The sequence below is a fragment of the Bombyx mori genome, chromosome 7, assembly GCF_030269925.1.
Source record: "Bombyx mori chromosome 7, ASM3026992v2".
Taxonomy (NCBI): domain Eukaryota; kingdom Metazoa; phylum Arthropoda; class Insecta; order Lepidoptera; family Bombycidae; genus Bombyx; species Bombyx mori.
Window position 1 is genome coordinate 12,063,356 of NC_085113.1, and position 15,858 is coordinate 12,079,213.

The 15,858-nt window shown below is 40.6% G+C and overlaps 1 protein-coding gene across 1 annotated transcript; it reads left to right on the forward strand.

The window, feature by feature from the left end:
* Nucleotides 1-7,913: 7,913 nt before the first annotated feature.
* Nucleotides 7,914-14,367, forward strand: LOC105841582 (uncharacterized). The gene is made up of 2 exons (XM_012690068.4): nt 7,914-9,739; nt 13,273-14,367. Exons 1-2 carry the CDS (start codon nt 9,616-9,618, stop codon nt 13,470-13,472), a joined length of 324 nt encoding a protein of 107 aa, XP_012545522.1. The 5' UTR covers nt 7,914-9,615; the 3' UTR covers nt 13,473-14,367.
* Nucleotides 14,368-15,858: the final 1,491 nt, after the last annotated feature.

A 15,858-nucleotide genomic window follows, 5' to 3' on the forward strand; every position in this document is an offset into this window, starting at 1 on the left:
CTGCCTTTAAGGGCAATAAAAAAGCCTCGATTAACAAACAATTCAGGCGATAATTTATATGTACGTGAACGCCAACATAAGAGTTTCTTTATCCCTATCTATTCGCTGATAAGTGATTAAGTGGTTACTGGAGCCCATAGACATCTACGACGTAAATGCGCCACCCACCTTGAGATATAAGTTCTAAGGTCTCAAGTATAGTTACAACGGTTGCCCCGCCCTTCAAACCGAAACGCGTTACTGCTTCACGGCAGAAATAGGCAGGGTGGTGGTACCTACCCGCGCGGACTCACAAGAGATCCTACCACCAGTAATTACGCAAATTATAATTTTGCGGGCTTGATTTTTATTACACGATGTTATTCCTTCACCGTGGAAGTTAATCGTGAACATTTGTTGAGTACGTATTTCATTAGAAAAATTGGTACCCGCCTGGTATTCGAACACCGGTGCATCGCTCAACACGAATGCACCGAACGTCTTATCCCTTAGGCCACGACGACTTCAAACTTGTGTTGAATGCAATAATGTGTTTTATATTGTATATATATTTATATAATGATATGGAATATTCTAAAAGTGGTTAAACAATAGTAAAATATTCAATTGCGTTTGCTGTACAATATTAAGAAAACAACATTTAAAACCTTTATTTTCAACAAATTATTTTACACAGTATTCTTGAATTAAATAAAACTGAGCTCGATTTTTTTCTCAATGACATAGAGTTCACTCAATCAGTTCAATCTGTGTAAGAAAAAAACTAAAAAAAAAAAACTAAAAATGCTTTATATAAAAATTAATTAAATAAAAGATTTTATTTACTGATGTTGTGTTATTAGTATTTTTGTCATTATGAGTACTTCGGTGCTTATCAAATGTATTTTTACCGAGAACATTAAGCATATAGATACCGGCTCAGTATCTATATGCTTAATAATAATAATATTTTATTCAAGCCTCTTAAAATGCAAACACGTAGAAGAATTCTTAACACTAGTATAAATAATATACACGGCTTTTTTATGAGGTATACAATAACAAAATTCCCTGAATTTTATGCTAGGAAAACCTGTGTTACAAAAGTCAGTGATTCAGTGCTAGGTCACCAGGTGAAGAAAGTTAACCAGGAAGAGTGGTCTGTAAGAATATAGTACGTACGTGTGTGTGTGTGTGTTAGTGTGTTATGTGTGTGTGTATGTTAATGTTCTCGGTATGGATACTGAGCCAGTATCTATATGCTTAATTTTCTTACTAATTCCGTGATGGGTTATCGCTGTTAGTTTGAACTCAGCGACTGTTTGTTTTTTTGCTACACTAAAATGTAATACATTCAAACGCTGCAGTGATTGCTTTTATTTGCTCTGAATTTATCGATAATTTAGTAATAATAATATTCGATCCTCGTACATAATTTTATTCACATTATTAATCTATATATTAATACGTGAAGCATAAACTTTGTACCCCTTTTTACGAATATTGCGCGGACGAAGGTGTATGAAATTTCTCACACTTATCTATACTAATATTATAAAGAGGAAAGATTTGTTTGTTTGTTTGTTTGTTTCGAATAGGCTCCGAAACTACTGGACCGATTTGAAAAATTCTTTTTCCATTAGAAGCCGACATTGTACCTGATGAACATAGGCTACTTTTTTTTAATTTAATTTAATTTTATTTTTTTGGTTTCATGTGTGTTTTAATGTTTCCGAAGCGAAGCGAGGGCGGGTCGCTAGTAGAGAATATAGAGAAGAAGTACACAATGCTAATTTTTTTTTAAAATAATGCATAAAAGATACTTTAAATCAATAAAGAAAACATTACTCACACTACCATGTATTTGACACAACACATACATAAAAATTCACTCTTTGTTTACTGTCAATTGGGAAACTTTTACTATTGCTTACAGTCTGTGGTCGAATTGAAAATAGATTAATATTGTTTGTCTTTAAAATTATTGATCTATAGTGTAGTTTTGGCGAATACTGTGATTATATTATGGAATTATAATAGTGTTTGACAACAGAACCATATTAATGTTTAAACTTATGATAACAATTAATTATAGTCGAATTGCGACTACTGCGGGACTATTAGTTATTATTAATCTTTATCTCATGTTATCGGTTCGGTATAAACTTCCTTTAAGGAAAAAATTGTTAACGTTTAAAGACTGCGATATAGAATCTACAGGCCTTAACCACTTTTTTTTCATTACTTAGATGGGTGGACGAGCTCACAGCCCACTTGGTTGTTAAGAGGTTACTGGGGCCCATAGACATCTTCAACGTAAATGCGCCACCCACCTTGAAATATAAGTTCTGAGGTCTCAGTATAGTTACAACGGCTGCCCCACCCTTCAAACGCATTACTGCTTCACGGCAGAAGTCATCAGGGTGGTGGTACCTACCCGTGCGGACTTACAAGAGGTCCTACCACCACTTATAATCAGGTGGTCTGTAACATCAAAAAGATAAAGAGAGAAAGGAGGAATTCAATTCGGAAATACATTTTAACTTTCACCAATTATCTTTTAATATTTGCTTGGTCGATTCCATGTTTGCAATAATAAATTAATTCTAATTATGTTTTTAGGTTTTGCTACTTAAATAAAAATCTAGCTCAGTCTAGTTTCGGGCCAGAAGAGCGGCGATATTTATTAATTTACATAATCTCTTTATAATTACAACATTTTCTGTGTTTTATTATGTATTTACTGGTGGTAGGACCTCTTGTGAGTCCGCGCGAGTGAGTACCACCGCCCTGCCTATTTCAGCCGTAAAGCAGTAATGCGTTTCGGTTTGAAGGGTGGGGCAGCCGTTGTAACTATACTTGAGATCTTAGAACTTATATCTCAAGGTGGGTGGCGCATTTACGTTGTAAATGTCTATGGGCTACAGTAACCACTTAATACTAGGTGGGCTGTGAGCTCGTCCACCCAACTAAGCAATAAAAAAAAACATATAATAACGCTCACTAAGCACCGTGGAGATGAGTTGCTCTGGAGTTGTTAGCTCTCCTTTAGAGGCGCTAGGGCAGCTGTTAGCAAATCCCACTCCCTCTGGCTGAGCCCATTTTCGCCCACCTGTCCTGGTGAAACTAGAAAGGCCTCCGAGCCTTCCTTCATAAAAAAGGAGTTTGTTTCAAAGCCGGTTGATACGTGGTAAAACAAATACCTGAAAACTGTCAATGGACGCAGTGGTTCTAGATAGTATGTAATACCTAGTCAGGTCATAAGTATTGTCACACAGTAAAAACTTTTTTTTTAGAATGCTGGCCACAAAAAAGTTTATTTATTGAATTCGAATTTCGAATTGTTCATGAAAATAAAAATGTATACTTTTAGAATTTTACTCATTTTTAAATATGGAGTGGACGCTTAAATAAGACCGTGTTGCAGTTATTGCGTTGCATCGTGGTGGTTACGCGCCAATTCAAATTTTTAACATGCTGAAAAATTTGAATATAACCAAAAGATTCGTTTATCGTACTATCAAACGATACAATGAAGACTCTAGTGTAGATGACAGGCCAAGAAGTGGTCGCCCTCGGTCTGTTAGGACTCCAGCAGTGATAAAAGCTGTGAAGGCGCGAATTCAAAGAAATCCCAAACGTAAGCAGAAACTGTTGGCCCTTCAGATGGGGTTAAGCCGAACCACGGTGAAAAGGGTGTTAAATGAAGACTTAGGGCTTCGGGCATATCGAAGAAAAACAGGACATCGTTTGAATGCTCGTCTAATGGACCTGAGACTGAAGAGATGCCACCGCTTTGTTGAAGCGGTACGCGGGAAAAAATATCGGGAAATTCTTTTTTCGGATGAAAAAATTTTTACCGTAGAAGAGAGCTACAACAAACAAAATGATAAGGTGTACGCACACAGTAGTGAAGAAGCGAGCAACCGTGTTCCGCGTGTCCAACGAGGTCATTTTCCATCCTCGCTCATGGTATGGTTGGCAGTTTCTTATTGGGGCTTAACAGAGGTACATTTTTGTGAGAAAGGTGTACAAACGAATGCAGTTGTGTATCAAAATACAGTCCTGACGAACCTTGTGGAACCTGTTTTTCATACCATGTTCAATAACAGGCACTGGGTATTCCAACAATATTCGGCGCCAGCTCATAGAGCGAAGAGCACACAAGACTGGCTGGCGGCGCGTGAAATCGACTTCATCCGGCACGAAAACTGGCCCTCCTCCAGTCCAGATTTGAATACGTTAGATTACAAGATATGGCAACACTTGGAGGAAAAGGCGTGCTCAAAGCCTCATCCCAATTTGGAGTCACTCAAGACTTCCTTGATTAAGGCAGCCGCCGATATTGACATGGACCTCGTTCGTGCTGCGATAGACGACTGGCCGCACAGATTGAAGGAATTCAAAATCACGGAGGTAATTTTGAATAAACTTTAGTGTCATAAGAATCTATGTTTTGTTAAGTTCATTTTGGTATATGAATGGTTACATAATGAATAAACTTGTTTCAATTATTTTACATTAAGCATGTGACAGAATTTATGACCTGACTAGTTATTATAGACTCTGCTCTGGTGGCAGCCGGTGTGATTTTGAAAAAGAGATGAAGGGATTATCTTAAACAATTCCTACCAACATTTATACTTCAAGAATAATAACAATACAACAGTAACAAGATAAGACATTTTTATTAATCTGAAAATGGTCAAGTGCATACAATAGATCAAAATTCTTCACAAATTATCTTTAGCCTGTTTCTTCCAGAGCCGGTCAAAGAACAAGGGGGAAGTAAGAGGGAAGAAGGTCCTTACAAGGCACTGAGTTCTCATCATCAAACTCACAACTCAATCACTGTAATTTTTTTATTTTATTTCTTATTACTTGGATGGGAACTTAAGATCCACCTGATGCTAAGTGGTTACTAGAGTTCATAGATAAATGTCGCCACCTTTAGACATAAATTCTAAGTCACAATTCTGACCGTAAAACGGCTGCCCCACCCTTGCGAACTCACAATACGTCCTACCACCAGTAAAGCTATTTCACCAAAATAACCCGTGAAACAAACGGTATCTTGCTATTTCAACGAGCTTAAATAATTCCTAAAAAAAAAATTAAAAAAAAAAACATGCAATTTCCAAACATTGAAACGGGGTTCGGTGCCGCTCGTTCATTCGCTGTTTTTATGGCCCGACCGACTCCTGTACCGGTGTGTCAACTTTAACATAACGGAGCTTAAGCGAAAGCCATTATTTGAATAACGATTCGGAGCTTTTGTTTTGTATGGTACTCAACATGTTTTCTTTATGAAGATACTGTTATATTATACCTTTAAACGAGCAATTCTTGTATATATATAATCTGAGTCTCGGAAACGGCTCCAACGATTTTCATAAAATTTAGTACACAGGGGATTCCGGGGGTGATAAATCGATCTAGCTACGATTTATTTTCAGACAATGTTGTTTTATTCGTGTTTTTAATAATCAACTCCTCCCGACATCTATTGGCGAATAATAATACTATTTTTCTTAATTGAGGGCAACTAACCGCTTTAAAGACACAACAAGATGGCGTTATCAAAAAAAAACCGGTCATCATCTAGTAACTATGAAACAGAGATAAAAAGCTCTTATCTTAAGCGCTCGACGACTCTTTAATTGTCACTTTTACTTGTCTCACTCATTAAAGTCTCAGGAGAAAATTAGCGTCCTTGCAATATCATTAACAACATCAATAATTAATATTATTTATTATACGAGCAATAATAAACATGATTAGTGTTGTCATCGCTGAGTCACAGATAAAATATACCATATTGTTTGTCAAAACATAATTATCATTATATTATATAATAAAGGCATTTTAAAAGATAAAACAAATTCACAGAGTCGCTAATGACTGATGACAGACCGGTTTGCTGTGCGTTTGCATTGTTTAATACGGTACGATTTTTATTGATTTCATTAACTGACGAGTTTACGGTCCACCCAGTCTTAAGGGCGGAAAGGTAACTTGTTTGTCACCACTCACTCAGAGAAATGAATGAACGAATCCAGAGTCGAAATTCCAATCGTACAATGGCTACCATTCTTCAAACGGATGCATTACCGTTTGCCGAAGATATAGGCTGGTTAATTGTTAGCTATCCGAGTCGTCTCGACGAACTGACACCCAGTAACCTTTTTTTACTATTTCTATATTTATTATTGTGTACAAAATAACAATTACAAGTAATAGTTAAATTGAATACAAAGACGCTATTTTTTTCTTTAATAAAACTCTTCCCAACCGACTGGCGAATGAGTGAATCAATCACTACAAAGTATAAAACAAAGTCGCTTTCTCTGTCCCTATATCCCTATGTATGCTTAAATCTTTAAAACTACCCAACGGATTTTGATGCGGGTTTTTTTAATAGATAGAGTGATTGAAGAGGAAAGTTTATATGTATAATAACATCCATTAAATACTGGAGAAATCAATAATAAATTACAGTTTCCGAAGCGAAGCGAGGAAGCGGGTCGCTAGTATTATTATAATGTTTAAAAACAGTCGTATTTGCGTATGGCATCTACGCGCTTCCATCAGCTACGCTCTGTCGTAGCATGAAGCTAGCAGAGTTCCGACGATACCGCGATCGTGCTGCCATCTCTCGGGAATCGTGCTGCGTTTTGTTTAGCTACCAAACTAATGACCGTCTCCGACATATATACGAGTACTAGTTCACGACAAAATTTCTACAAAATTACCATAGGTAGTATAATTTTCAAGTTATACTGTTGTATGGTTATGTATATATATATGTATGTATATGGGTCGCCATATATATATGGTAACAGGTAACATAGCGGAGGGCAGATGGGACAGAAAGAATCTTGAGTGAAGACCACGTACTGGTAAGTGCAGTGTGAGACGGCCACCTACCAGAAGAAGCGTCGACCTAGTGACAATCGCGCCACCACTCTATTTGAGACAAGAGTCCTAAGGTCTCAGTTGTAAAAGCACAACGGTGCCCCCGCCCTTCAAACCGAAACGCATTACTGCTTCACGGCAGAAATAGGCAGGGTGGTGGTACCTACCCGTGCGGACTCACAAGAGGTCCTACCACCAGTAATTACGCAAATTATAATTTTGCGGGTTTGATTTTTATTACATGATGCTATTCCTTCAACGTGGAACGTTGGATGCACGTGGAAATGGACCGGGCGCACTGGACATCAACTGAAAAGGCAGCAGTGGACAGCTGAGATGATGATGATATCGAGGGGTAAAAGGATATTTGGTTTAAGTTACATTTTTGCAAGATTGCGGGAAAGCCATTTAAAACTTAAAACTTGGAAAAAATAAACTTCTTCAGCTATTTGAATGGAGTTAACCTTATTGAAGTTTGATTAAAAATGTCGAACTGTTGATGTTAATCTATCAATATATGTATATAAATAAAACTGGAGTGTCTGTTTGTAACATTGAAATAATTGTTTTTTACTACTTGTATATGGATATATATACGGTACATACACCAAAATAACATTTTTTTAAATTTTTGTCTGTCTGTCTGTATGTTCCGGCTAATCTCTGGAACGGCTGGACCGATTTTGACGAGACTTTCACTGATATATAGCTGATAATCTAAAGAGTAACTTAGGCTACTTTTTTTAGACTAGCTTCGCCCCGCGGCGTCACCCACGGTACGAAAATAACCGCGGGTAGCATCGCGGGACTCTGCTATTAATAATAAAATTTAATGTTTCCGAAGCGAAGCGAGGGCGGGTCGCTTGTACCAAATTATATGCACCTTTAATTACAAAGAGAAACGTCGCGTATTAAGCGGAATGTCGTTATAACCAAGTAAACAAATAACCCTTTGATATATTGGGTGGCGCATTTACGTTGTAGATGTCTATGGGCTCCGGTAACCACTTAACACCAGGTGGGTCGTGAGCTCGTCCATCCATCTATGCAATAAAAATAAAAAATAAATATTTATAATGCGCAATTCATTTAAAAGTATTTCTTCTATATTTGTGAATCGAACTCCGAGACTGCCTCGAGACAATATCTACACTTCAAATTGGAACACATTATTGAAAAAACAGTGCAAAATGAAAACTATCTAATTTATCATTCAATCCGTCATGACTATGTTTACCGTGAACGAAAATCCTGAAGAAAAATATTCATTATGTGATTGAAAAATCAGCTACAATTATACTAAAAAAAAAAGGTAAGTAACCTCTTTAACGTGTACTCAAAATAAAAATAGGTTAGCGAAAATTTTATAGACTGGTCTTAAAATAAACAAAAACGTAGTCATTGAAAACTAACGAAAAAAATCGTGACGTTCCCAGCATTGGAAACGTGAAACACCATACACTACCGCTAAGGAAAAACCATGTATCGAGTGTATTTTACATTATTTTATAAAACATGATAGAGTATAAAGTACCGTTAGCAACACAAGTGTTTGATAATATTATTATTTGACACGTAAACGAAGCTACAGAAAGGACCACGTACTGGTGGTGGAACACGAAATCAGCACGGGTAGGTACCACCACTCCGGCAGTTTCAGCGAAGCAGTAATTCTATTTGTTAGTTCATATCTGAAGGTCTGTATTTACATTATGATGACCATGGGCTCCAGTAACCGCTTAACACCAGGTGAACCGTTCATTTCGCAGTAAAATCCTAGACACATGAGTAAGTAGCACCCGTACTTCGGCCGCCTAGAAATAATTGTGTATTAATTAATTTTCACAGAACTAAAAATCTGCCAAGAACGTTTTATTATGAGCTTCTTCGGTTTCTCTGACATGAATTAGAGAAGCTCATAATTTTGGGTCGCATAGAAGACAAGCGCGCCGTGGGCAGAACACCAGCCCAATTGTCAGATCTGGTTAATAAAACGGTTGGAACACTATGGAGGAAAGTCACATGTCGTCGCGATCCTCAGCAGTGAAGGAACGGTGAAGACGAATTAAGTACAATTATTATTGCTACAACAATTATATTAACCAGTACACAGATCGCGAACAAATACACTGCGAGTGGATGCTCGGGGGTAATAAGATCTCGACAAAAACATCATCATTCATCATTCTCTTGCCCTTTTCTTAGTCATTTGGGGTCGGCGCAACATGTTTTCTCTTTCCATACTCCTCTATCATATACCATTTCTTCGCTCACTCCCTTCTTACGCATATCGTCTTTCACGCAACCCATCCGTTTCTTCTTAGGTCTACCTCTTCTTCTATATCCTTCTACATTCACAGTTAACACTCTTACCAACCTCATTTTCATTTCGTCTCATCACATGTCCATACCATCCCAAACGCACCCTTCTCAACTTCTCTGTCACAGGTGCCACTTTCAGACTTCCTCTAACATATTAGGAGCAACATATTAAGATATCCCGCCAAAAACATTACTCTAATATTGTTTACTCGATAAATGTTTATATCATGTATCAAAAAAATTCGATATTTTTTGGTTATTATTTCGAAAAACATTTAAGGCAAACTCTACGCGACTGTACTGTCGCACAAAATAACCTATCAGAGGTACGTAAGATCTATTTAAGAGAGTCGGTCGGATCGCGTCAAACATTCGAGGTGAAATCGGCAATAAATCAAAATGCGTTGCTTGGTAATGTTGTGTGCTTTAATCGCGGTAGCTTTTGCCGCCCCCAGCACCATCGGAGATGTCCCGACAGCCCTGCCCGCGTATCATCGTGGCTGCATGTTCATCTTCGGAAATTGTGAGTTACTTATTGAATGGAGAAGCAAAAATTAAATTTATCGACTGACTAGATGGTGCCATAGTTAGCAGTCCTCACTTTTGTGACGAAGGTCGCGGTTTGCAATGCCACATTGGTCAAACATTCGTGTGATGAACAGGTTTGTTTGCCCTTGGACTGGGTGTTTATTATCTATATATGTATATATTGAAACGTTAGAAGTGTATGTATTTTATTGGTGGTAGGACCTCTTGTGAGGGTGCACGGGTAGGTACCATCACCCTGCCTATTTCTATCGTGAAGCAGTAATGCTTTTCGGTTTGAAGGGTGGGGCAGCCGTTGTAACTATACTTGAGACCTTAGAACTTATATCTCAAGGTGAGTGACGCATTTGCGTTGTAGATGTCTATGGGCTCTAGTAACCACTTAGCACCAGGTGGGCTGTGAGACCGTCCACCGATCTATGCAATAAAAAAAAGCATGTCAGTCTCTGGTACACATAACACAGGGACGGCTAATTTGGGCCGGATGACCGTGCGTTATTTATTTCTAGTTATAATTATTGACGATTATGGAGCTTGAATCAAATCACTTGGGTTTCAATTTCTTTACATATAAAGAAATTGAAACCCAATACTCGTGTGATCGGAAAATATCATTACCGAATCGGTTCTCGTGTAAACACTTAATTATCAAATTGCCAGACTCCAAGCGCTAAACTCCATTTCGTTTGACGCCGTTTTTTTTTTTTTTTTCCTACCTATGCTGATAGCCTTGAGAGGCTATTCCAGCTTCGCCCTAACGTTTGTAGGTGAGCTCGCGGGGCTCAACCGGAGAGTTGCTAACACTGACCCTAGCAAGAGTAGTGCTTCGCAGAATCTACCACCGGATCGGAAACGCGACCCACTGAGAAGATCCGGCGAGAAACTCAGTGGGCTGTGCCTATGGGTTAGTTCGCTCGTCGAGCCCTTCGTCGCAAGCGACGGGTTCGACGAGGACGATGACCGGTGCTTGTGGTGCCTAAAAGCACCGTTAATGGATCAGGAGGATCCGTAATGACGTGCTTTGGGCGACGTCGACGGTTTACCATTCGGTCTACTGGGTCGGGTATGTAATTTCCAGCGGCTACGATGAGAGGGTTCTCACGTCGTGCCGCCTTCTCAAAATGGCGCAGCGATGCCGGCTGTAGATACTTACTAAATGAGTCTAGCTCCAGGTCATCGTGGAGATCCACATTCCTAAGGAACCATGGCGCTCCGACGGCTATCCTGCAGAATCGTGATTGAATAACCTGAAGGGATTTCAAGTGGGTGCGGGCTGCGTGAGCGAACACTACGCTTGCATACGTCATGACGGGGCGTATACAAGTTTTGTAGAGAGTTACCTTATTGCGGAGGGACAGTTTGCTTCGACTACAAAGCATTGGATAGAGTCGTCCTAGTATAAACGCGGCGCGGTCGCGTACCGTTTCTATATGGGGACGGAATGTCATCCCTCTGTCAAAGGTGACGCCTAGATATTTGACCTTCGAGGCCGTATGGGTGTATGGTATATGGGTGTAGTTAATTTTATTTGCCTGAAGGGCCTGGGAAACGCGTTTAAACGCGGTTTTTTCCTGGAGAATCAGCGGGGGCGGGCCAGCTATTTTAGGAGCGGGCGCGGCGGGTTTGGGACGCGGCGGTGGAGTTACGCGGCGAGCGGAGTCCGACTCCGGTGTCACGACTACTTGCGAGCGGGAAGCGGTCGCGGATTTTGTTTGTTTAGTCGTGGAGCTCCGGGACTCCACGACGCGGGTTCGCTTTTTTCCGCGGGTAACCCTTTGGAAACCATCCGAGGTTCCGGGCTGAGGGCTGGACGCGGATTCGAAATCCATCTCCGATTCGGTATCGGAGCCTGGACTTGAGACAATCGAGGTCGCGACGGACGAGGCGCGTGATGACGTAATCGACGCAATAGACGCAGGCGCGAGGGTGGGGGGTAGCGTTAGGCGCTACACGAGTCGCTCCATGGGAACGTGCGCTCGAATTTGTTACGGCGGCGGGGGGCGCGGCGCGTGCCTCCGAGGCACGGTTGAAAAACGCGGCGAGGGACGCGGGGGGGGAGGGATTGCCACGGGCGACCCTATATTGGAGGTATTCGGCCCTAATTGTCAGACGGCCCCGGGACTTTTGTTGAACTCGCCGAAAGGAGAGGCCCTGGATAGGATTTTAAACCCCCCTGTGCTGCAGGACAGCAAGGAGCAGGGGGGGGAATGCCTATGCCGCGAAAACGGCAATCGGCGGGGAAAAGGAAGGAACCCGCTCGAGCTGTATAATGCTATAGCGGGCGGAACCACGAGCGGGGGTCTAGTCTTGAAAAAGACTGTTGTTTTGGGAAGGGTTAGGAAATCGCTAGCCTGTGATAGTGCCACAGGAAGCCTGATCGTAGCGATTGGTTTTGCCTTGAAAAAGACAGTTGGTATAGGGGTGAGTTCGCGGTTACAACACTGCAGCGCACAAATATGGACTCCGAGACGCAGATCGCAAGCGACCAACGGATCGGAATGCACGTCCGCACACTACCGAATCGTAAACGTGAATTTTGATGCCGAGAAAGCAGTCATCGTTATATCCACGAATCAATCAAGGTCAGCGGCTCTCAACTTACTACAAAGAAAAACTTCTAATAAAGGATATTCTTGTTATTTTCCTTCATAATACAAATACCAGGCGTTAGAACAACCGATAGTGGTTCAGACTTTGAAAACCATGTGCCTGATAGTGTATAATTTTTACCTAAAATCAATGTGCTCATTTAATGACATTATTTATCATGACTACCGAGTAATTTTCTCGTCAACTATCAGGACAGGTGCAGACCAGGCAAGCTGTTCAGTCTATCCTCGGCTGCGTGGTTGGTTTCTCGTGCACTGAGGTATTGAGGGTATCTGGTCCGACCAGCCCATTGAACTTCTGCCTCTGGACATTCTTCCGAAAACCTTGCATGTTACCAGCAGCTTTTATTTTTTTATTTTATTTCTATTGCACTCTCCACGGTGCTTAGTGAGCGTTATTATATGTTTTTTTTTATTGCTTAGTTGGGTGGACGAGCTCACAGCCCACCTGGTGTTAAGTGGTTACTGGAGCCCATAGACTTCTACAACGTAAATGCGCCACCCACCTTGAGATATAAGTTCTAAGGTCTCAAGTATAGTTACAACGGCTGCCACACTCTTCAAACCGAAACGGATTACTGCTTCACGGTAGAAATAGGCAGGGTGGTGGTACCTACCCGCGCGAACACACAAGAGATCCTATCAGCAGTAATACGCAAATTATAATTTTTCGGGTTTTCATTTTGATTACACGATGTTACTCCTTGACTGCGGAAGTCAATCGTGAACATTTGTTGAGTACATATTTCATTAGAAAAATTGGTACACGCCTGCGGGATTCGAACACCGGTGCATCGTTCAACACGTATGCACCGGACGTCTTATTCTTTAGGGTATTACGACTTCTAAATCGTCGAATCTCTTTCCGGCAATATTTCCAGGACATATTGTGTTCTTCTAGGCACAAGGCACTGCGAAGTAGGCACCCACGTCTACACGAACGACTGTGGTCCCTTTATGCCTGAGGCCACATGTGACGTGCCAGTTCCAGTTCAAGAGACACACTCCGTTTGCGACTTCTCCGCGTGCTACTGCGACCCTGGTACAGTCAGGGACACGAAAACGAAGAAATGCGTCAAACTCGAAGACTGCTCCAAATGATGGAACCAAGCTGTTCTCGTATAATATCGCTTAACCAACAATATCGCGGAAATTTAATTAGCTTAGCACTTAGACTTAAACTTAGACTAAAGCTTTTTACTGGTGGTAGGACTTGTGAGTCCGCACGGGTCACTACCCCGTCTATTTCTGCCGTGAAGCAGTAATGCGTTTCGGTTTGAAAGGTGGGGCCGTTGTAACTATACTGGGACCTTAGAACTTATATCTCAAGTTGAGTGGCGCATTTACGTTGTAGATGTCTATGGGCTCCAGTAACCACTTAACACCAGATGGGCTGTGAGCTCGTCCACTCATATAAGCAATAAATTTTTTATTAAAAAATTGAATTTAAGTGACACTTCGGTTAATGACGAACAAAATACTACATTAGTCATTTGTAGACATTTTCCTGGTAAATTTCTCAGAATATATTCACTTTTTTTTGGCTGTTTCAAAGAAGTTTATTTGAAATGCGTATTGTTAGGTAAGCAATGCAATGTTTGCAAATCTATTAACGGCATTTGGTATGGCGATTCAACGTAATAATTTTGATTGAACACAAAAAAAAATACATTCCGAAACTGTACGTATCTTAATGGTTTGACAGTAGGAAGTGGCTTGACTCTGTCCTTGACCATTAGCCACTCACCATCAGGTGAGCCGTGTGCTTGTTTACCTACGAGGGCAATAAAAAAAATTTCTTCGAAATCAAGCGTTATCACAATAATTAATGTGTATTGCTCCAAGTACATTGTTTACTTAGATCGGGTAACATTAAATTAATGTAATGTTATGTAATTACACGAAAATATTATGTATATCTCATGCAAATCCACGGAACACAATGAAATGGAATGATTAATATTAAAGATGAAAATAAAATTTGATATTTTTGTTACAATGGTATTTAAATTCCTATGTCCTTTATTACTAAACACACCTGCATTGAAGTTTTCCTATTAATAACTGACACTATTCTTTTGGTGGGAGCGAAGTTGTGTATTGTTTTATGTTATTTTTGTTTATTTTCTCACATTTGTGCCTTTTCACGGTCGCGAAGCCAATATTACACGTTTAAATCTAAAAACACTAAATAAATATGTACAATAAACATGATTTAGCTCTGGGAGCTTCCGCTAAAAAGAATCAAAAAGGTCAAGAATGGGCTTGAGATATGAAGTCGATGTGTCATTGATGAAGGCTTAAGTGTTACGCTTTTCCGGTCACCGTCCTCGTCGAACCCGTCGCTTGCGACGAAGGGCTCGACGAGCGAACTAACCCACAGACACAGCCCACTGAGTTTCTCGCCGGATCTTCTCAGTGGGTCGCGTTTCCGATCCGGTGGTAGATTCTGCGAAGCACTGCTCTTGCTAGGGTCAGTGTTAGCAACTCTCCGGTTGAGCCTCGTGAGCTCACCTACAAACGTTAGGGCGAAGCTGAAATAGCCTCTCAAGGCTAACAGCTAGGTATAAAAAAAAAAAAATGGGAATAGGAAAGCTTACCTATCATCATCCTGTATCTCTCCACTGCTGGATGTAGGCCTCTCCCATAGTCCGCCACAATGAACGATCCTCCGTCTTCCGCATCCAATCTCTCCCAGCATATCGCCGCAAGTCATCGGTCCAACGGGCAGGGGGACGCCCAACGCTGCGTTTACCGGTACGCGGTCTCCAGTCCAGAACACGTCTGCTCCATCGGCCATCGGTTCGGCATGTCCCGCCCTATTATATATTGCCACTTCAGCTTGCTAACCTTTAGGACTATGTCGGTTACTTTGGTTCTTTGACGAATTTCATCATTTCTGACTCGATCCATCAAAGAAACTCCGAGCATACACCTTTCCATAGCACGCTGAGCGACTTTGAGCTTACGGACCAAACCTACGGTTAATGTCCACGTTTCAGCACCATATGTCATGACCGGCAGCACACAAGCGTTAAAAACTTTTGTCTTTAAGCATTGCGGGATTGCTGAGTTCAAGATGTGACGGAGTTTTCCATACGCAGCCCAGCCCAACTGTATGCGCCTATCAGCTTACTTATACATGCTAATAATTCACGGGTCAACACCAAATTTGACTTTGATTGCAAAGCATTAAATTTCGATATTTTAGTTTGTATTAGACGAAAAAAAAATGCATGGCATGAAACAGTTTGCTTTTGAACTTTAATAAATTGACCACATATGAAACAAAATGCATCAGCATCGTGTTTACACTTTCGTGACATTTTAAATTTTTCTGGGCTTGTACAAAACACCTGATCGTTGTTTATGACTCGGCGCCATCTAGTGGCACTGTGTAAACGTAAACACACCACTCTCATATATGTAGTGCGGTTTTTTTGAAAGAATTAAAATTAATTAAAATTTATAAAAAAATTGAAAAATG

Coding starts and splice junctions, on each gene's coding strand:
- LOC105841582 (XM_012690068.4), top strand. CDS start 9,616: ATGCGTTGCTTGGTAATGTTGTGTGCTTTAATCGCGGTAGCTTTTGCC. Junction 9,740..13,272: donor CATGTTCATCTTCGGAAATT/GTGAGTTACTTA, acceptor GTGTTCTTCTAG/GCACAAGGCACTGCGAAGTA.